At 37.9% G+C, this 21,173-nt stretch overlaps 1 protein-coding gene across 1 annotated transcript in view; it reads right to left on the bottom strand.

Moving 5' to 3' along the window:
- Positions 1-15,438, bottom strand: part of LOC122797628 (protein THEMIS3-like) — a 135,298-nt gene extending 119,860 nt beyond the window's left edge. Inside the window, exon 1 of the mRNA XM_044066171.1 lies at positions 15,321-15,438. Coding sequence (XP_043922106.1) covers positions 15,321-15,438 — 118 coding nt within the window. The remainder of the gene's footprint in view (positions 1-15,320) is intronic.
- Between the last annotated feature and the right edge of the window lie 5,735 nt (positions 15,439-21,173).

Raw genomic sequence — 21,173 nt, 5'->3', positions numbered from 1 at the left:
TGTGAATAATATGAGTGTGTCTGGGAATATCTACAGTAAATGTTTTCATTTTAAGGATGAAGCTATAGTAGAAAGTACTAGTGTTAATAGGGTAATGTTTACGTTGAGTCACTTAGTAACACTGACCTCCTCAACACACAGATCACTGCTTATACAGTAAATTATGGGATAAACAGAAAATGTAAATTCTAACTGCTTTTCTTCTGTAAGGAATATTGCATTGGTGCCCATCTACTTAAGGAAAATGTACACAGATGCGTAGATTGCATATACCTACTGACACCCATCAATAGTTTGATATTAGCAAAGAAAGATTAAGAAAGTAGAAAGCCAGTGCTACTGAAGAATCAATACAAGGTTTCATACACAAGCCACCAGACTGCATCCGTAACAGAAGCTGGAAAGAAAGCCTTAACTTGCTTTTATAAAATGTTAGACAATACTTAGCACTCCAGGAAAGGAATATTTGCCACTTGGGCTTCATTGAGACAATCTGCTCCTTTTCTCACAGTAAGATCACCACAAGTCTGAAATGATTGTCCTCTATATAGTGGCCAGTTAATTCTAGTGCAGTTAAGAGCTCAAAGGTATTTTATGGGAACCATAATTTAGATGTAAGGCTCCTTAATTGTCTGCTTACCTTATGACTATAAACATGGCTGCCACTAAGACATAGTTTGATAAACAACAACTAGACATTTGTGGTCATTAATTCCCAGTTTAAAATTTCAGATGCTGATCTGCAGAGTGATGGTAGAAGAAGTCAAAGCTCTGCAGATATGTACCTACATGAAAAGCAAGTTTCGCTTTGCACCAGCTGTGCTGCATGTTTACTGAACTCCAGGATTTATTCTGTACAGGTCACATTTTCACTTTCTGTGCATTTTACATGCTGTGAGATTTATTGGAAAGCAGAAACCACAGTATTTATGAAAACATTACATTTAACTCTACTGAATACAACTTTTCTCTGCGTTTTACTGAAAGACAACTGGCAGCCCTACACAACCTGTCATATAAAAAAGAATTTATTTATTTATTTAACAATCTGTTTACAGGCAAGGGAACTGGTCTACTGACCTTTTTTAGTCAAGACCTGGGCCCAAAAGTATAAAAACAATCAAACGTGATACAAATTGTACAAATACAAGGAGGCAAACATATTATATTTGTGTACGAATTTCAAAGCAAACTTTACAATTATTTACAGTAGTTTAGAACAATATACACAGATATATACAATGTTTTGTTTTTGTAGAAGAAAAGGTTGTGACTTTTAATATAATTGACAGGTAAAGTAATTTAATGTAAGAGACTGGCAGCTGTTGAATGTAAAATAATGCCATCATTTTGCATGCGAGTGGTGATTTAACCAGTATCATGGAAGCAAGTTCTCACGCGATCCTAATGTAGGGATTCGTTCAGAGTTCTTTTAAAAGACTCTAAAGTTTGACTGTTTTTAACTTCATCTGGCAGGTTGCTTGAAACCAGTTGCATACGGATGAACTTTTGTGCTGTACAATTTGAAGAGATTGTTGTGTTTTACAAGTATCAAGCAATGAATGCCATCTGTAAACATTATGATATTGACATTAGGCAGGATAGGTGTAATGCTCCTGATAAATAAGAAAAAAGTAGTGGGCCCAGTACAGACCTTTGAAGGGCGCCAGTGTTTAATGTGCCTGTATCTGAAAGATTATTGTTACTATAAACTTGGAGAGTTCTGTCTTTCAGGTAGCTTTGAAACAATGCAATTGTGTTGTCACCAAAGTTCTTCTTTTTAAGTTTGTGAAGAAGAACAAGATGGTTATAGACAACAGTGTCAAATGATCTTGACATAGGTACAAACATTTATTTATTTATTTATTTTACATTTGTTGACCGGGCTAGTCTAGCTGGATATATGTCCATTTTCAGTAGCGGCCCGGGGAGAAAAGCTCCATGTGCAAAACAATATGAATAAAACAATAAACAATATATGATAGACCAAAAATAGAATAGAACAATATATAATAAAAAGCATTTAAGTATGGTCATGAAAAAGTCTACAGAATAATAGAACAAAACACATTTAAAATATGCAATATAAAACATTGCAGCTGTAATAAGATTGTTGTTTATACTACTATAGATGTAATAAGGCAATTAGGCCATTTTAAGCCTAGCCAATTACCCCATGTGTGAATCAAACTCTGCAGCTTGTGTTTGGGCGGTAGACACCTTAAAAACCTTAACCATGATGCCATCCTCCCACCAAGAGTTTTTGAACCCATGTTGCGTGTCAAAGAGGAAGCCATAACTATTGATGTGTTTAAACACCTTTTTATATAAAACTGTCTCAAATATTTTTGTCATTGTGCCAAGACTAGAAGCGGGTTTGTAGTCTTTAATCTGGAGGGTGAGCAGATCTTTGGTAACGGGCTGATTGAGTGTTTAAAGAGAGCTGGGACAGAAGATAGTGATAAGGGATACATCAAAGATGTGTGCAAAAGGCTTTGTAATTTTTTTTTCTGCTGCTGACTTGAAGAAATTTGGATGAAAATTCCTGAATTAGCAGCCAGGGCTGCTTAGTTTTAAGGGAAGTGATTTAGTTTATTTGGGCAAGATGGCAGAAAATGAAAAGTGGCCGCATACATGTTAATCACCAATTTGAAGCAAATACATTGTATTTGTATTTACTGATTTTTCTGGTATATTTGAGAACTTAAGTTCATAGGTTCACAGGATTGTACTAGGGTAGCAACCCTAGAACCTTTACAAGCCTAGCCATGTTAATCCCAGGTATCCCCTTTTGTTCTTTTTGGGTAATTCATAGAATGAATTTATGAACAGAGTGGGTCTGTGATCCACATCAGCTACCCCTGTCCATAAGGCACATGAGTGCCACCTCTGGGGTAAGTTTGTGGTCTCCCATCCAATTATCTAGGTTGTATTTGAACAGGGTCAGTGAGGAACTCTGTTTTACACAAATAAAAAGTCTATTCCAGAGGAGTGGCAGTGTCTGGGAGACATCTCTCTCTCTCTCTAGCATGTTCTGTTAATGTCACAACTAGGTTGATATCCCTAGAGCGAGTGACACTTCTGTCATTTGACTTGTGGATGTGCATTTCCATTAGGGCACGGTTGGAGATTGCCCTATAGGCCAGGCACAAGTCACTTCTCAGCAGTCTATAAGATACAGAGTAAAGTGACAGGGCTTTCAGCCTGACCACGTAGGTCATGGTCTAGAGTCCCTGTATTTTCTTAGTGAGAAACCTATGAGGTCTCTCCAGCTACTGCAGGTGTCTGGTGAGGTACATGCAGAAGGTTACATTATACTTTATTAGTGATCTGATGAGGGTCGAGTACAGTGGAGCTATAACATCCTTGACCTGGATGCTATGCCCTTGCTTATGAGGTGCTCTATGCAAAAGGCTTTACTTACCATGTTGGAAATTTGGTGGTCAAAGTTCAGATATCTATCCACTTGTGTTCCCAAGTCTCGCACCACTGGGTTGGAACTCAGGGGGGTACTGTCAATATTGTAATTTGTAGGGAATTCCATTTTGCCAAAGGGAATAATAATGCATTTTTTTGCATTTAGTTTTAGATCATGGCTTTGGCACCAATTATTTATTTGAGTTAGTTCTTCTTGTAATAGCATATCTGTTAATGCTGTTCATTTCTACACCTGAATGCTATTACATCTGGGAGGTTACATTTTGGAAAATGGAGTTTTACATTTTATTTAGACGGGGAACAGAGCAAAATGAAAAATACTCATACTTACATGAACGTTTAAAGAGCATCTTTCAACAGATAATTAGATGGCCAAAAGTAGCGCTAAGCAAATAAGATTAATTTGAAAGGGACTGTATAATTTTGAGGGAATTGCACCTTATTTCTGCACAGTGTATTATGATATTTAAAATGTCAACTTGTCTTTTAAAAATCAAACTGTTAAAGAGTAAACTGTTACTCTGTAAGCATTATAATAACGTGAACAGATCAAACTTACCAGCAGTATCATTTTTCAATTATTTTAACTCCTTTATGTCTTTTTATCAGCAGCTTTCTGACTAGTTACTCAGTCCACTAAAGATGGACGTTGCTGGCATTGTTGATAACAAAGGTCCTCTGCATTGTTAATATGACTGTACATTTAGGATTCTCAAAGGCAAAGCTTTTAAGATGGTACTGGCGTACAATGAAAATGTAAAAACAAGGCAACACACATTAGTGTTTAACTTCTTTGTAGGGTTTGTTATCTGGTGAGGGAGCTCATGGCAATGAAATCCTAAATTAGAGCTCTGACCAGAGTATAAAAAGAAAAAAAGGAGAGAAAATGGAGAATGTAGTCTAACTGATAACGTAGTTGTTGGAAAGTAGAAGCCTAAAAGTGACATTCAGGTCTAAAACTCAAAAGCTTCTAAGTATTTTATTGCTGAAACATCTAATATTTATTGACAGTTTTAATGTTGTATATTTTCTATTTCTTTTTTGTCTTAAAATTTGAAAATTAAAAGGGACAGTACTAGAATGGAAAATTTCCTGTTCAGTACTTGTAATCTCTTAGAGAGAGGTAAAGCCCATCAGAGCCAAATAAGTTTGGCAGGATCCATATTTTGCATCAGGTCGACAGTAACTGAATAACTATGTATAGCACCATGTACTTATTATTCCATACCTCATACAAGGTGACAGTCACTGAATCTTCATCATATGGCACCATCTTCTTATCCACTGATTGAAGGCCATAGTTTTATCATTATGTTCTGGCAGGTGGTGCAGAGGTTAAGGTTGTGAGCTTTAGTTCCTCTGGTACAGGTTTTTGTTCCCTCAGCCCTCACTTGCTTGTCATGTGACCTTAAGTCACTTAACCATACACTGTTCACAGATCACCCCTGAAAAGGGATTGTGTGAACAGTAGGCATACCTGGTTAGTAAATAAATAATTTTATTAGCCAGGCAAGTCATAACAGGAGTGAAGTTTTGAATCATTTTGTTAACCAGGTAAACAAACTGGTCCATCTTTGATGCACTTCAGCCTTGACTGGGGCAATAATGACAGTGGTAAATGCAATATGTACAGACAATTTAAAGTAGACAGTCAGCAAGCTATGCTTTTCCATGCTTGGCAGGATGTTCAGAAATCTCACCATAATCTGTTGCATACCCAGGATGGAAGACCTTATTAGAGTGTTCACACCATTTAGAACAATTATTATGCCATAACAATTATTGTTAATTAATTAATTAATATTAATATCATTAATCTATTATAACCTAGTTAGTATGTCCTTACTTTTCATGCAAGGCAGACAGGACATTGCCACTAACTCCTTACAGTGCCCAGTGATGTCTCTATCCGTTTTACTTGCTGTCTTGGAGTCTCCAACTGTTTTCTGGTTACCAGGTCACAATGTCTGTCTTGTGAGATTTTTGAGTCTGGCTTGGTTCAGTGTTGACATTAGATGTTTTCTTGATTTGAACTTTACTCAGTACCATGTTACAGGGACTCCATCTGGTTGCTCTAGTACGGTCAGTGGGAGGGATATATGATATTCTACTTATATGAGTCGAGCTTCTGATTTTATTTTTGAGTTTGTGGCTTCTTCAGATACAGCTGAGCCTTTTGTAGGTACAGTATTCAGAGACTCTGCATACATAGTGGTATTAGGTGTTTTATTTATTTATTTATTTATTTATTTAACATTTGTTGACCAGGAATGTCTGACAAGGACAGAGCCTATTTTCAGCAAAATATGAAAATATGAATAGTAAGTGGCAAACAGTGATCAATTTCTCTACAGCAACACCTCCTATATTAACAGTAATAAATGTTGTTTTGTTAATTATTTCTTGCCCTTTCTAATACTGCCTGTTATTAGCCGATTATTAGCTGGAAAGTCACCTAATTGAAGAAGGTCCTGCTGTAGAGAAATTAATCACTGTTTGCCACTTACTATTCATATTTTCATATTTATGTTATAGTTTCACATCTGCAAGACCTACATGCTAATGATGAGTATGTGTGAAATGCCATGGTGGGAGACAGTAAAATTCATCATCAGTGTCCATTTACATCACACCACAGTGGAGATGCTGTTGTTTTTTATTAGTAATTTGTTAGTAATTATGAAAATAAGCAATACTTTCATACTTACTTAATATTTCAAAAAAAAAAAAAAAAAAACAGACATAAAGGGTTGCTTGACATTAGGAAACACCTTAGATGTTGTTGAAGAACACTACAATTCATATTTCCCTTGTAAGTTGCACATCTAAAGAGATATTCAATGTAATTGATGCAGTGCTAATTATATGATCAAGTGTATGTTTTCACATTTTTGTAAATATCTCAATAAACATGTGCTCAGAGTTTAATTTTTTTGCTGTCATATAAAAGCTTATTACCTGGTTAACAAACATGTTCTAACAATATATATGTTTAGATTGCATAGTTTCCAAGATATGACAATTTGTGGATGTTTAGCAAAAATATAATTTGTAGTTTGTGTGCATTATAATATATTATACAATGACTCGCCATTAGCATTCAAAAACGAGCACACTGATTGGACAGCCCAATCAGTGTACCCATTGAAAATATACCAACAGGAAAAAGTCTGGCCGCTAAAGTATGACTGAGTAGCTGTATTTTCCTGTCGGTATTTACAACAATCTTGTACATGGCGAAGGTAATCGTAAGCTGCAAAGTTAGAATCAAAGTTGTACGTACAATAAAAATCAAACTACAAAAAAAAAAATCAAAAATGTACCTGCTTTTTCATTTACACAGAACATCGCCGCTGACACGTTAGCTTACAAACACCTTCCCCATCCACACACACCAAAGTGTAGACTGAGAACCAGGAAACAACTGCAAACTTAAAACCCAACAAGCCCATAATGATCCAACATTGCTGTATAAATCCACCATAAGAATACAGAAAACATTAAGACTTTTTAATAGTCCACAGCAATATAAAATACATCCAACAGTACGAACTGAGTGCTTTTGCCCCATCCAATGTATAACTTCAGGACTTCTTCACACTTTGCTCCACCCCCCCTACATCACTTCCTTAAATATTAACCACAGTTAAAACCGTTTAAACATGAAATTACTTACCTTTCAACTAAATAAATTAATCACTCAACTCTAATTCTGTTAAAAATAATAATCAAGCAATAAATACTCTAAATCTAAAAATGTGTTATATTTTTTGAAGTTCACTAAAAAGCGGCACTCTGAGTGTCAAACCATCGGGTAACAATAAATGTAAACATAAAAACTCAAAGCCAGAGCCAGCCTTTGATCAATTGGTGCCTTAGGCAAAAGGGTTCCACAGCGCCCCACACACACTAAACGATTCCCCCATCCTGGCTTACCTACACCATCCAGATTACCTTTTTTCTCCTAGTTTGTCTTATTCTTCAGTTTTTCTTGTATTTTTTCAACATATTTTAAACATACCATTTCTTTACTACAAAATAATAGACAAATAAATACTGGAAAAGTGCCCCTAGTAGAGCACCATCCTAGGTGACTGCCCAGTTGGCCTATGCCTAAGGCCGGCTATGCTCAAAGCAGACAGATTTTTTTTCTGCTTCAGCACAAAAACTAATTTCCAGCAAAATGATTGCTTTACAGCAACTGCAATTAAAATACCTTTCAATACAAAGAAGAAAATGACCAAATACATTACAAGGAAAACTTTCCACACAGGCTGCCTAGCCTCAAGGAAATTCAGTCCCAAAAATACAGAATCACTTCAAAAAGAAGGACATGGCTCATAGGTTCATAGGTTCATAGGCTGGTACTAGGCTATCGGCCCTAAGGCCTATGCAAGCCTAGCCATAACAATTCCCTGGAAATTTGTTTCCCACAATATTTACTTCTCTGGGCCCCTGTCTAGCAGGGTGACTGACATGATCCCTGGGGTGAATTTCCTATCTCCCATCCAATTATCAAGGTTCCTTTTGAAGAGGGCCAATGAGGTGCTCTGCTTGGCATCTATGGGCAGTCTATTCCAGACTATGGGGAGTCTCTGGGTCAGGAACCTATCCCTCCAGCATGTTTTGTTCATTGTGATAAGGTTTAGATCCCTGGAGCGTGTGGCTCTGAGGGATTGGGATTTCTTTAAGTGGAGTGTGTCCAACAGCTCAGGGTTTGACATGGCCTTGTATGTTAAGCAGAGATCGCCTCTGAGTAGACTATATGCCACAGAGTATAGCTGGAGTTTTTTTAGACGGTCAGCATATGGCATCTGCTTTAGGCCTGTGATTCTTTTAGTGATGTATTTCTGTGGCCTTTCCAGCTGTTGCAGATGTCTTGTGAGGTACATACCAAATGGGGCATCAGGTGTGCTATGTAGAAGGATTTCCTGACTGTTGTGGCGATGTGGTTATCGAAAGTGAGACCATTGTCCACTTGTGTCCCTAAGTCTCTCATCACACTTTCGATGTTTATTGTCCTGCCACCTATGTGGTAGTTCATGGGTACATGTTTTTTTCCAAAGGGGATGACAATACATTTCTTGGCATTAAGCTTGAGCCCATGTCTCTGGCACCAGGCATCTGTTTCTGTAAGGCCCTTTTGTAGAATTTCCACATCATTTGGGGATTCAATAATGGCTCCCAGTTTGCAGTCATTTGCAAACTTTGTTGGCCAGAGTCCCTTAGTGTTGGCCTGTACTTCAGAGAAGTAGATGCCAAACAAGAGTGGTCCCAGGACTGAACCCTAAGGTACTCCACTTGTCACTTGTCTGGAGCTGGATTTGGAGTCGGCTACTTTTACAGTCTGGGTTCTGTCAGTAAGCCAGTTGGCAACCCATCGAGTGACGTAGGGATTTATGCCCAGCTTAGTAAGTTTATCTATGATTCCAGAGTGGGGGATGGTGTCGAAGGCCTTGGCGAGGTCCAGATAGGCTGTGTCGACCTCCTTACCCTCGTCCACAGCTCTGGAGACCGACTCAAAGAAGTCAGTCAGATTCAGGAGACTAGATCAGCCCTTCACAAACCCAAACTGGGTGGGGTCCAGTGTCTGGAGGTTGCCAGTGTCTTTGTTTATAAGTTCCATGATAATGTGTTCCATGCCCTTGCAGATCAGGCTTGTTAGACTGATGAGACAGTAATTCCCGGGATCCAAGGTGGATCCTCCCTTGTGGAGTGGAATAACTGTAGCTGTGTGCCACTCAGTGGGCACAAAGCCTGAGGTGAGGCTATGATTAAACATGACACTTAGGTGGGGTGCCAGTTCATTTTGTAGTTCATGTAGTACACAGCCTGGGATGTCATCTGGTCCCATGGATGCTGTATTCTTAGCTTTGGAGAGTGCTATTTCTACCTGTGTGGCTGTGATTATCGGAATTTGGCAATCTTTTGGTATTGAGATGGGCCCTTTAGAGGGTGAGAGGGGAGTGAAATTGGCACTAAATTGATCTGCCAGGATATTGGCAATATCCTTGGGATCAGTATATTTAATGCCATTCTGTTGTAGTTCAGAGCAGATCTGAGCATTGCCATTTAGATTCTTGACATAACTATAGAATGCCTTGTGGTTGTCTTTGAAATCTTTGGCAATTTTATTTTTGTAACTAACTTTTGAGGATTTTATGAGGGATCTTAGCTTCTTATTGAGGCTGGTAAGGGAGTTTTTTGCATCCTGGGATTTTCCTCTTTTCTGCAACAGTTTCTTCCTTCTGTTGTATAGCTTGTTTATAGCAGGGGACCACCAGATTGGCTTACTTTTTTTGGAGAAGAGCATCTTGGTTCTATTTGGGATGGCACGATTCATGTATGAGTGGATGTGCTCGTACAATGCCTTAGTGTAGGATTCTGCAGCTGAACTTCCAGATCCCGTCTGCGTGGTGTTGTGAAGTTTGTCACTTCTGACTTCAGTAGCATGAAGTTGGCTTTGGAGAAGTTTTTTAAGGAGGTTTGGCATGGCTTCAATACGTCAGCTGAATCCAACTACAGATATTAGCCCATAAAACTACTACCAAAAGTTGCATTGTACCATTGTTTAGTCCAGCAAAAGAAGATATACTTGCTACAAAATGTTTAAAGCACTGCAGTTCTGGAAGCCATCTTATTTGTCCCCAAACAACCACATATTCCAATGCCTGAAAAATAACTATCACCAGTATCATTCACATCACCACAACAGCAATAAAACAAGGGAAAATCGCCAACCGCTATAAAACATCAGGGACCTGAAAATATCTGCGAAATACCATTACAGACAGATTATCATGACCTTCCAGTATTTCATATAAAAGCACTCAATCTTCATCCTTTTGGCTCCTTTAATACTATACTCAATTTACTGCTCTTTCACAGGGGTACTAGCTAAATTATAGATTACAAGTTTCTTTTCCAATGTGCACAATAATTTAAAATATATAAAGAGTATATAATTCTCTTTTTAAATCTCATGAAAAATTTAAAAAAAACTTGCATTTAAATTAAAACAAAAATACAATAAATAAATAAACTTGAACAAAAACTCTGTAACTATTTTTTCTTAGAAAAAGTGAAAGAATACAAACTAAAACAGAAACCTAAATAACAACAAAAACACAACACAACAGAAAAATAACACAATTTTATAATAGCAATAACTCATGGCTGCATGTGGGTAATGCTAGCTTTACCCACAACCAGCCATGAGTTATTGCTACATTATACAACGTCTCCTTATTAATATTTGAAAACATGCACGCTGATTACCCAGCCCAATCAGCATGCCCGTTGCAAATCCCACAATATACCAACGGAAAAAGGTCCAGTCGCCCAGACTTTTTTCCATTGGTATAAACTGCCCAAAACCTTTTTTTTTTTTTTTTTTTTTTTACAATAAAAAAAAAAAAGAGAGAAAACAGAGCAACGTAGAGTTTCTTTTCTCCGTCGCTTCCATTTCAGAGCATTGATGTACTGGGTATGCATGGGAATGCAAGTCCCATACGCATGTACAGTACATCAAAATGCAAAAGCAGTATACCACAACCGGCGGAAGAACAGCAATCTGCTGTTATACAAAGACATTATTTAAGAAAAGTAAGTATTGTTTTCTTAAATAATGTCATTGAATAATAGCAATAACTGACTCCGTGGTTGTGGCATATTTAAGCAATAACTGATGATGTGATGTGGTATATTGAAGATTTACCCACTGTTGGTGTGATTTAACTATGAGGGTGAAGCCCGAGTGATTAAACAAAGGCAACCGTGTGTAAATCTTCAATATACCACAACCACGGAGTTGGTTATTGCTATTTTACAATGACATTATTTAAGAAAAAAAATACTTACTTTTCTTAAATAATATCTTTGTATAATGCCGGATTGCTGTTCTTCTGCTGGTTGTGGTATACTGCTTCTGCGTTTTGATGTACTGCACATGCGTATGGGACTTGTGTTCCCATGCATACCCAGTACGTCAATGCTGTGAAACGAAAGCAACAGAAAAAATAAAGTATCCATTGCTCCGTTTTCTCTCTCTTTTTTTTTATTGTAAAAAAAAGGTTTTGGGGCAGTTTATACCAACGGAAAAAAGTCCAGGCGACTGGACCTTTTTCCGTTGGTATATTGTGGGATTTACAATGGGCATGCTGGTTGGGCTGGCCAATCTGTGTGCACGTTTTTGAATATTAATAGGAAGACATTGTATAATGAAGATTTACCCACGGTTGCCTTTGTTTAATCACTTGGGCTTCACCCTTGTGATTAAATCACACCAACCATGGGTAAATCTTCAATATACCACAGCACGTCGTCGGTCATTGCTTAATTATAGTATTTTTGGAAAGAACTATGAATGCCCAGATTATTATCACTGTAAAGAATACTTCTTACTGATAGCACTCTTATTTGTATGGTTTTAATAGCTTTTACTGTTCACAAAATATTCACATTTGTTTATCTTATGCTTTTGAAGTTTTTTTAGAACATGCTCTAGAATGCACTTATGTGTGTATACTGCTAGACATGTGACATTCCACACCAGACAGGTATCAATGAGCTAAGATCTCTTTCTCAGAGCTCTATTGTCTGGGGTTCAGTCCTGACTTACAGCCATTCTTTTTACAGAGTTTGTATGTTCTTCTTGTGCCTGCAAGGTTTTTCACAGTTATTCTGCTTTTCTCCCAGAATGCTGCTTGCTGACTGGCTACTCTAAATTGTCTGTACGTAATGCATTTACCACTGCCCTTACTGCATGAACCATGGCTGAAGTGGGTCGAAGAGAGATCAGCTTGTCTGCCTGGTTAACAAATGAATAAGCTAAACTAAAATATGTTTTCTCAGCAAGCGTCATCACATTTCAGCCTCGCATTACTTTTCAAGAATGATATCACTGTAACTGCAAGTGTTACATTTTGCCGAGTTACAAGAAACCACTCTGTCTAGATCTGACAATCACTTGCCATGAACTGTTGAAAGAACCGAAATTCTGGAAGCCATCTGATTTAACTATGAGGGTGAAGCCCGAGTGATTAAACAAAGGCAACCGTGTGTAAATCTTCAATATACCACAACCACGGAGTTGGTTATTGCTATTTTACAATGACATTATTTAAGAAAAAAAATACTTACTTTTCTTAAATAATATCTTTGTATAATGCCGGATTGCTGTTCTTCTGCTGGTTGTGGTATACTGCTTCTGCGTTTTGATGTACTGCACATGCGTATGGGACTTGTGTTCCCATGCATACCCAGTACGTCAATGCTGTGAAACGAAAGCAACAGAAAAAATAAAGTATCCATTGCTCCGTTTTCTCTCTCTTTTTTTTATTGTAAAAAAAAGGTTTTGAAGTTTATAACGGAAAAAGTCCAGGCGACTGGACCTTTTTCCGTTGGTATATTGTGGGATTTACAATGGGCATGCTGGTTGGGCTGGCCAATCTGTGTGCACGTTTTTGAATATTAATAGGAAGACATTGTATAATGAAGATTTACCCACGGTTGCCTTTGTTTAATCACTTGGGCTTCACCCTTGTGATTAAATCACACCAACCATGGGTAAATCTTCAATATACCACAGCACGTCGTCGGTCATTGCTTAATTATAGTATTTTTGGAAAGAACTATGAATGCCCAGATTATTATCACTGTAAAGAATACTTCTTACTGATAGCACTCTTATTTGTATGGTTTTAATAGCTTTTACTGTTCACAAAATATTCACATTTGTTTATCTTATGCTTTTGAAGTTTTTTTAGAACATGCTCTAGAATGCACTTATGTGTGTATACTGCTAGACATGTGACATTCCACACCAGACAGGTATTAATGAGCTAAGATCTCTTTCTCAGAGCTCTATTGTCTGGGGTTCAGTCCTGACTTACAGCCATTCTTTTTACAGAGTTTGTATGTTCTTCCTGTGCCTGCAAGGTTTTTCACAGTTATTCTGCTTTTCTCCCAGAATGCTGCTTGCTGACTGGCTACTCTAAATTGCCTGTACGTAATGCATTTACCACTGCCCTTACTGCATGAACCATGGCTGAAGTGGGTCGAAGAGAGATCAGCTTGTCTGCCTGGTTAACAAATGAGTAAGCTAAACTAAAATATGTTTTCTCAGCAAGCGTCATCACATTTCAGCCTCGCATTACTTTTCAAGAATGATATCACTGTAACTGCAAGTGTTACATTTTGCCGAGTTACAAGAAACCACTCTGTCTAGATCTGACAATCACTTGCCATGAACTGTTGAAAGAACCGAAATTCTGGAAGCCATCTTAGTGCAAGGATTTTGAACAACACCAAAAATGATGGTGGGCATACCTCTTAACCTCAAGGAGCAAGAAATCTGGTCAAAGCCACACATAGTTGGGGGGACAAAAGCTCAAAAATATAAACACTTTTTAAATATTGTTCTTACAAGCTTAGAAAGTTGATAGAATAACTAGTTTTGCATTAGCATGAATTTTCTGAAGGATATGATGTATATAACTCAAAAGTCTGCCATTATTTTCTGGCTTTAATCCTCAATGATTTGCCAGTGATTTGCCAGAAAACTAAAATTTTATGAGAAGCAGACCAAAAACATAATGCAAAAATACAGACATTCTGTGAAAATCTGGACAGTTGAGAGATATGATGATGGGGCAAAGGCCCAAATTTAGGAACAGATTTTAAATATTGCTCTTATAAACTTAGAAAGATGATAGAATGACATGTTCTTTTTGAAGGATATGCATTCTAAAACTTAAATGTCTGTTGTTAACTGACTTTAATTCTCAATGATTATGAGGAACAGACCAAAATATGAGGCAAAAAATCTGGGCATTTTGCAAAATTCTGGATAGTTGAGAAGTATGCTTTAAAGGTATTTTGAAAAGCATGAGTACAAGTTTTACATAAGCAATTAATTATTCATGATGGACAGCAACAGATGTAAAGTTGGGCCTTCCCTTTTGCTTTGTGAAACCTTTAAATTCCTTTTAGGTAAACAGTAGGACATTATCCCTAACAATTTGTTCTACAAAACCATTTTTAAGACACATTGACCATAGCATTATGCCTATTTTTTTAAAGGTCGATTCCATGTTAAAGTATTTGGAGATGGGTCTATATTAGAACTACAAAATTACAATTTCTCGAACACCAAAATGTCAGCGAAATCCTGAAAGCACGAACGGCCACTGCTATGAATTTTTTCACAGGGAAAAAAATTTGCTTGGCCGAACAACAGCAAAACAAACTTTCAAACTCTAATTAAGTGGGGGGCTTCACCCCCATACCCCCCTAACTAAATATACCAACTCTGAGATCACTCTACATTGGAGAAATGGAAAAATTCCCGATAACGGCCAAGTTAATTTTTTCCTTGTGAAGAAATTTGCGGAAGTGGCCATTCATGCTTTTAGGATTTTGCTGTTTCCATGTCGATGTCTTGGTGTTGGAGAAATTGTAGTTTTGTGGTTCTAATATAGACCCTTTGGAAACAGAGCGTACACCTTTTGGAGTTAATAACACAGAATTCATCAATCTTCCTGCAAAGCCAGTAATAACAACCTACTATAGATAACTATAACTTCTAAAGGTACAAGTGTACTTCTGCTGACACATTTTGACCCACTGACAACCAGTGCAATGTTTATCTAAGGCTTCAGTGTCTTTGTTGTACCAGGCTAGCAGGCACAAATGAAAATCGGGGTTTTTATCTTCATAATGCCAAGTATCTCTAGTGTGCAGTATGGCACATATTTATCACAAACATACTCAGAAAAGGATCACCGCTCTGATTCTATATAGAAAGTCACCTTGACACATGAAGAATCATTGTTTCCTGGGTAGAACTATACAATACAGAAATGTGTCATGTTTTCACTTACCTTTTATGACATCATCATTTTGGGACAATACTGGAGTATGTGTTATATTATGAATGATCTTGCTAATGACTGGCAGCTGTTCAACTGTGGGTACATTAAGTGTTTCCTCTGCATCCATAGTGCTTGGCTGTGGTGACATGTCATGTGGCACTCATAACACATTAGTATCTCTTATCAGGAGAAGTAACCAACGTTTTAATGCTGATGTGGCTATTTACATTTCCTCTTCCTGGTGTAAATAAACTCACTCTAGGAGAACAGTGGATTAATAGTTAAGGTTTCTGGCTGACAGATGTAGAGTTCAAACATGCCTTCTCATCATTTCTCTTCTGAAGTTTACACATCTCAGACCATTGGCAACATCACTTAAATTCTCCTCTTCCTCTACATAACCGTTACCTCTACCTATCTTTTGTATTAACTTCTTGATGTTAGTTGGATCATTTAACAAGTTTACCTAATGTACCTTATGAGTGACTTATCTATAATTGCTTAGTACACTATTTCTGTATTCCTTTGTTTTATTGTCAAATTTTCATTTTTGTAAGTAATATCCGAGTTAATATTACAATATTTTTTGTGAATGCATTCACCCTGTCTGTGCTTGAATAAGATCATTTGTGATCAGTGTACTGTCTTGGTATACAAATATAAATAAAATAAAATAAAAATGTATTGTGCTAGACAGAGGTCCAGGGAAGTAAATATTGTGGGAAGAAATAGCCAGGGAATTGTTATGGCTAGGCTTGTATAGGCCCTAGGGCCGATAGCCTAGTACCAACCTATGAACCTATGAACCTATAAATAGCCAGGGAATTGTTATGGCTAGGCTTGTATAGGCCCTAGGGCCGATAGCATAGTACCAACCTATGAACTTATGAACCTATTCCTCATTTGGCATGTGTTTTATTTGGGAGCAACAAATTGTTCTCACTCCACCAAGACATGCTAACTAATTGGTTGTGCTAAATTGTTCACAAGATTTGCATTTACCTTTTGCCCTTATGGCCTTTGTCATGGCTGAAAAAGGTCTCTACAGGGTCAGATTTCTTATGTGCTTAAATAAAATTAATTTGAATTAGTTTAAAACCAGGGACTGGTAATCACTGGTTAATGCTAATATTTGTCTGTACAATTACTAGTTAAGGCCTTCTCTGTCATTTTGTGCAGTTACATACAGCTTTTGCCAATAGCCATGAAGCAAGAGTGAGAGGTATTTTCTAATGATCTGTAAACTTGTCAGCTTGAATAGCACCAGTTTCATAAGACAAATCATCCCAAGTCAAAGTAATAGGAATGGAAAGATACTCGGTGTGACTTGGCCACTTCAGAGAATCAGTTTCCTTTTCCCAATCACTTTTACATGAAGCATTGTTGCAGTAATGCATTTCTACAGGTGTAGAAATGTTGAAAAGTTATGCAGGAAGGTATCGTACTAGCTTACTAGCTTACTAGTCCTTAGAATAACCTTATGTGAAACATTCTGAGGCTAGGTTACCCACACTATGGGTCCATTTTCTCAGCTGACTTCAGGCGATTCATCTTTATTAATAATAATATGTCTAGAACAGCTTTCCTGAAAAACGTGCATTTATCTTTACTTGCTGAAATACCATACCCTTTTCAGAATATCTGCAATCATAAGCAAATTGTTCACTTGGGCATCATTGTCTCTTCTTGTCATTGATATATCCCAAAGGTAGACTTGTGTGTTCAGAATCCTCTGGACCACATGATCCATCAGTTTTTGCCAGGCTGCTGGTTCAAACTCAGCCATCCTTCCACAACCCCTTTTTTCCCATTTTTGCACTTGGAATTAGGGTGCCATATCAATGGTGACCATCATCTGGAGGCAGTGTCCACACCACCAAATAGATGCTAATGTGACAGTTTGTTTCAGTAGTGCTACCTTCAGGGTGATTTACACACAGTTTAATATATACTATTTTTATATATTCTCTACTTGTCTTTATTATACCTCTTATTGTGTGTCACTGTGACCCATCAATGGGTTAAGCCATAGTCGACTCCAGTCCAGTTCCTAGCTTATACTTCTATCCTTCCATGGTGCCCATCACTGACTAGGTTGAGTCCTGACTCTTTCCCTCTCTGGGTGGTAGTCCAGACCCAGACAGAATGGCATGGCTTCTACAGTATCTCATAATGGGGGCAAGTTCCAGCTCTATCCCTTCCTGGACAGGGCTCTGCTCTAGACGAATAGGAGGTGGAGTGATTGGTAGCTGTTATTACAGTATGGTTATCCCGTATGACTGAGGGAGGTAGGTACTAAATCCTATGGCCTATTGCATTGCCCATACTCATTATGTCCAAGTGTAAGCCTGAAACGGACTTTTTTGACACATGCTAATGCCTCTACACATGATGTGCTCAGTGGATTCATCTCCAATGGATAGGCAGTTCTGTGCATTCCCTAGTCATCACCAGGAATTGTGCTATGAAGCACATACCCCAAGCACATGCACACCCATTCCCTCGAAAGAGGGGTGAGCAAGCTAATACCTCTCATCCCCATGTCAGTTGCAGTAGGTGTCTAAACTATTAATTGAACTTGAGTCACCTGAACCATAATCAGGATTTTATTCCTTCTACTCCGATAGGGCTTATGTGATTTACATAACTTTGTGGTTCCTATTACATAAACTGTAGAGTGTGAGACATATATCCATTTACTGTAGAGTGTGAGACATAATATCCATTTACTGTAGCGTGTGAGACATAATATCCATTTACTGTAGCGTGTGAGACATAATATCCATTTACTGTAGCGTGTGAGACATAATATCCATTTACTGTAGCGTGTGAGACATAATATCCATTTACTGTAGCGTGTGAGACATAATATTTACTGTAGCGCAGAGACATAATATCCATTTACTGTAGCGTGTGAGACATAATATCCATTTACTGTAGCGTGTGAGACATAATATCCATTTACTGTAGCGTGTGAGACATAATATTTACTGTAGCGTGTGAGACATAATATCCATTTACTGTAGCGTGTGAGACATAATATCCATTTACTGTAGCGTGTGAGACATAATATCCATTTACTGTAGCGTGTGAGACATAATATTTACTGTAGCGTGTGAGACATAATATCCATTTACTGTAGCGTGTGAGACATAATATTTACTGTAGCGTGTGAGACATAATATCCATTTACTGTAGCGTGTGAGACATAATATCCATTTACTGTAGCGTGTGAGACATAATATCCATTTACTGTAGCGTGTGAGACATAATATCCATTTTAACTTAAATCTTTATTAACTCTCTTTACCACCATTGTCTCACCAGCTGCCTTTCTTTTGTCAGATGTTATATCTATTTTATGTTGAATTTTGTGTTTTATAATTAATCCTTGCATTGCTTTTATTGCCTTTCCACTTGTGCAGTTGTTCACTGTGATCTACCTTGTGGCATTTCTTACACTAGAACTCTCACCGTGAATCAGTAGGTCCGGTATGGTGAGCTCTGCTGCAATAAATATACATTGGCATCTGTCCACCTTGCCTATTCACTTCACTTTTGCTATAGGTTCATAAGTATTTACTAGGTTAACCACAAGGGCCTTTTTAGGTCTAGCCATGCATCTCAAATCTGTGACAAGTTCTGGTACCCTTGATAAGTTTAAGCAGGGGCTTTGGATATGAAGCAGTTACAAGCAGAGGCCTGCAAGATGAACCATTTACAGGTTACCTGTATCCATTAGAGACATAGGTCCCAAACCAGGGATGAATTTCCACTTTCCCATCCAATTGTCCAAGTTGCACTTGAATTGGGTTAGGGAGGAACTCTGCTTCACATGGATGGGGAGCCTGTCCCATAGATGGGGTAGTCTCAAGGATACATACCTATCTCTCCAGCAGGTCCTATTTATATCAGAGGCAAGTTTTAAGTCTTTAGAATGGGTAATTCTGGTTCTCTTTGTTTTGTGGATATGCAGGAGGTCCATCAGAGTGGGGACTCACAATGCCCTGTATTCCAGGCACAGATCTCCCCTCAACAGCCTGTAGGAGACAGAATATAGGGATAGGGTCTTGAGGCAGTCTGCATTGGACATTTTACTTATGGCCTGTATTCTTTTAGTGAGCAATGTCAGTGGACATTCCATTTGTTGGATATGCCTGGTTAGGTACATACCAAAGGGGGTATTGTACTCAATGATAGGTTTGATGAATGCCAAACACAGTTGAACAATGACTTCCTTGGATCTACATGCTATATATTTGTTTATAAGTTGTGCAACACAGAATGATTTCTTCACTACTGTAGACAAGTGATGGTCAAAGGCTAGATTACTATCTACATGTTTCCCTAAGTCTTTGACTACTGGGTCAACTCTAAGTGGTGTATTGTCAATATGCTACTTACCAGGGATGGACGACTTCCCAAAGGATACTATTATGCATTTCTAGGTATTTAGTTTTAGTCCATGGCTTTGACACTAGTTGGTTGTCTGTATCAGCCCTTCCTTGAGAACATTTCTGACAGTGTGAGATTCAATGGCAGCTCCTAATTTGCAATCATCTGCAAATTTAGTCTGCCAGAGACCACTGACATCAGCCTTGACTTCAGAGAAGTAAATGCCAAAAAGGAGCTGTCACAGGACTCTCCCAGTTCTAACTTCCTGGTTTCTGTCTGTGATCCAACTGGCTATCTACTAGGTGATCCACAAAAACGGTACCAGGACCCCTCTTCACAGGAGAAACAAGTTTAATAGTAACCTTGAAGCGCGATCAATTACAATACACTTTTCGTCAGTTAAAAGTAACCGACTTCATCAGAAACTGAAAAAACACACACAGAACCATACGTTTAAACACAAGACACTTAAATGCTTAGATGCTGTCACGTGCTTTTAAATCTTGGTCTTTTTTATATATTGTTATTTGTACCTTAGGGTAATCCACCTAGTGGTGAGTATCCTAATAGCATAACAACAGTGACATATAAACAAGCGCAATATAATCGCACAGGGTAGATATTCATATTACATGTGCCGTTGATGTGCCAGCTTTAAATACTAGGCATTCAGGTTGAGTGGTTGACTCGCCCCTGTATAGACCAGGTGCAGTTGAGTGTAGTGTCCTGCCTTTTAAAAAATTATTTTAAAATTCTTTTAAAATTCTTTTTTTGAAATTATTTTTTATATGTATATAGAAAACTATTAAAAGATTGTTAAAAAATCTTAAGAAACCAATAGTAAGTCAAGTGTGTGTGTGCACAAAAACAGTACCCCCAAGGACGGGGGAATGATAAGCAGCAAAACAGTGGGGTCATTACTTATTGAAATATTTGAAGTGCAGTTGAACTTTTCAAAGGAACCACAAGGGGATACACTCTAACACATCGAAAATTACGAGGTGTTTAAATTATTTCACTAGTAGTCCACAGTTATTGATAACATATATTGACATGTGGGTCGCCCCACGTCGCATCCCTGCTGGACCATACAAGGCCGCAAAATTAACAATGCATCCAGAGTGCCCCTGTAGCCAAATCTCTGTATAGGAGGACTAACCTATACAACCGCACCCCTCAGGAGTGTCAGTTGGTATGCTATATGTTAGATTATACAGGGACCAACATGTTATGAGTTTGTATGGAAAAGTAACGTAAATTAAGCGTTTTAAGTGAAGGCAATATCCCATGTTAAAGCCAGTCCCACTTACATAAGAGTTCTTAGAATTTTGTTATTACGGGTAGCGTTGAAAATCATGTAAAAACTTGCATTATCAATTATCTTTAAAAAATTGTATTTGGGAGTGGGCTATAGTGTTACCGCCATAGTCAAGGAGCCTCAGTACTTATAGGTAGAGCCTCATCATA

This window comes from Protopterus annectens, chromosome 3.part1 (assembly GCF_019279795.1).
Source record: "Protopterus annectens isolate FY-2018-M chromosome 3.part1, PAN1.0, whole genome shotgun sequence".
Taxonomy (NCBI): Eukaryota; Metazoa; Chordata; order Ceratodontiformes; family Protopteridae; genus Protopterus; species Protopterus annectens.
This window is presented reverse-complemented; position numbering and strand designations above follow the sequence as displayed.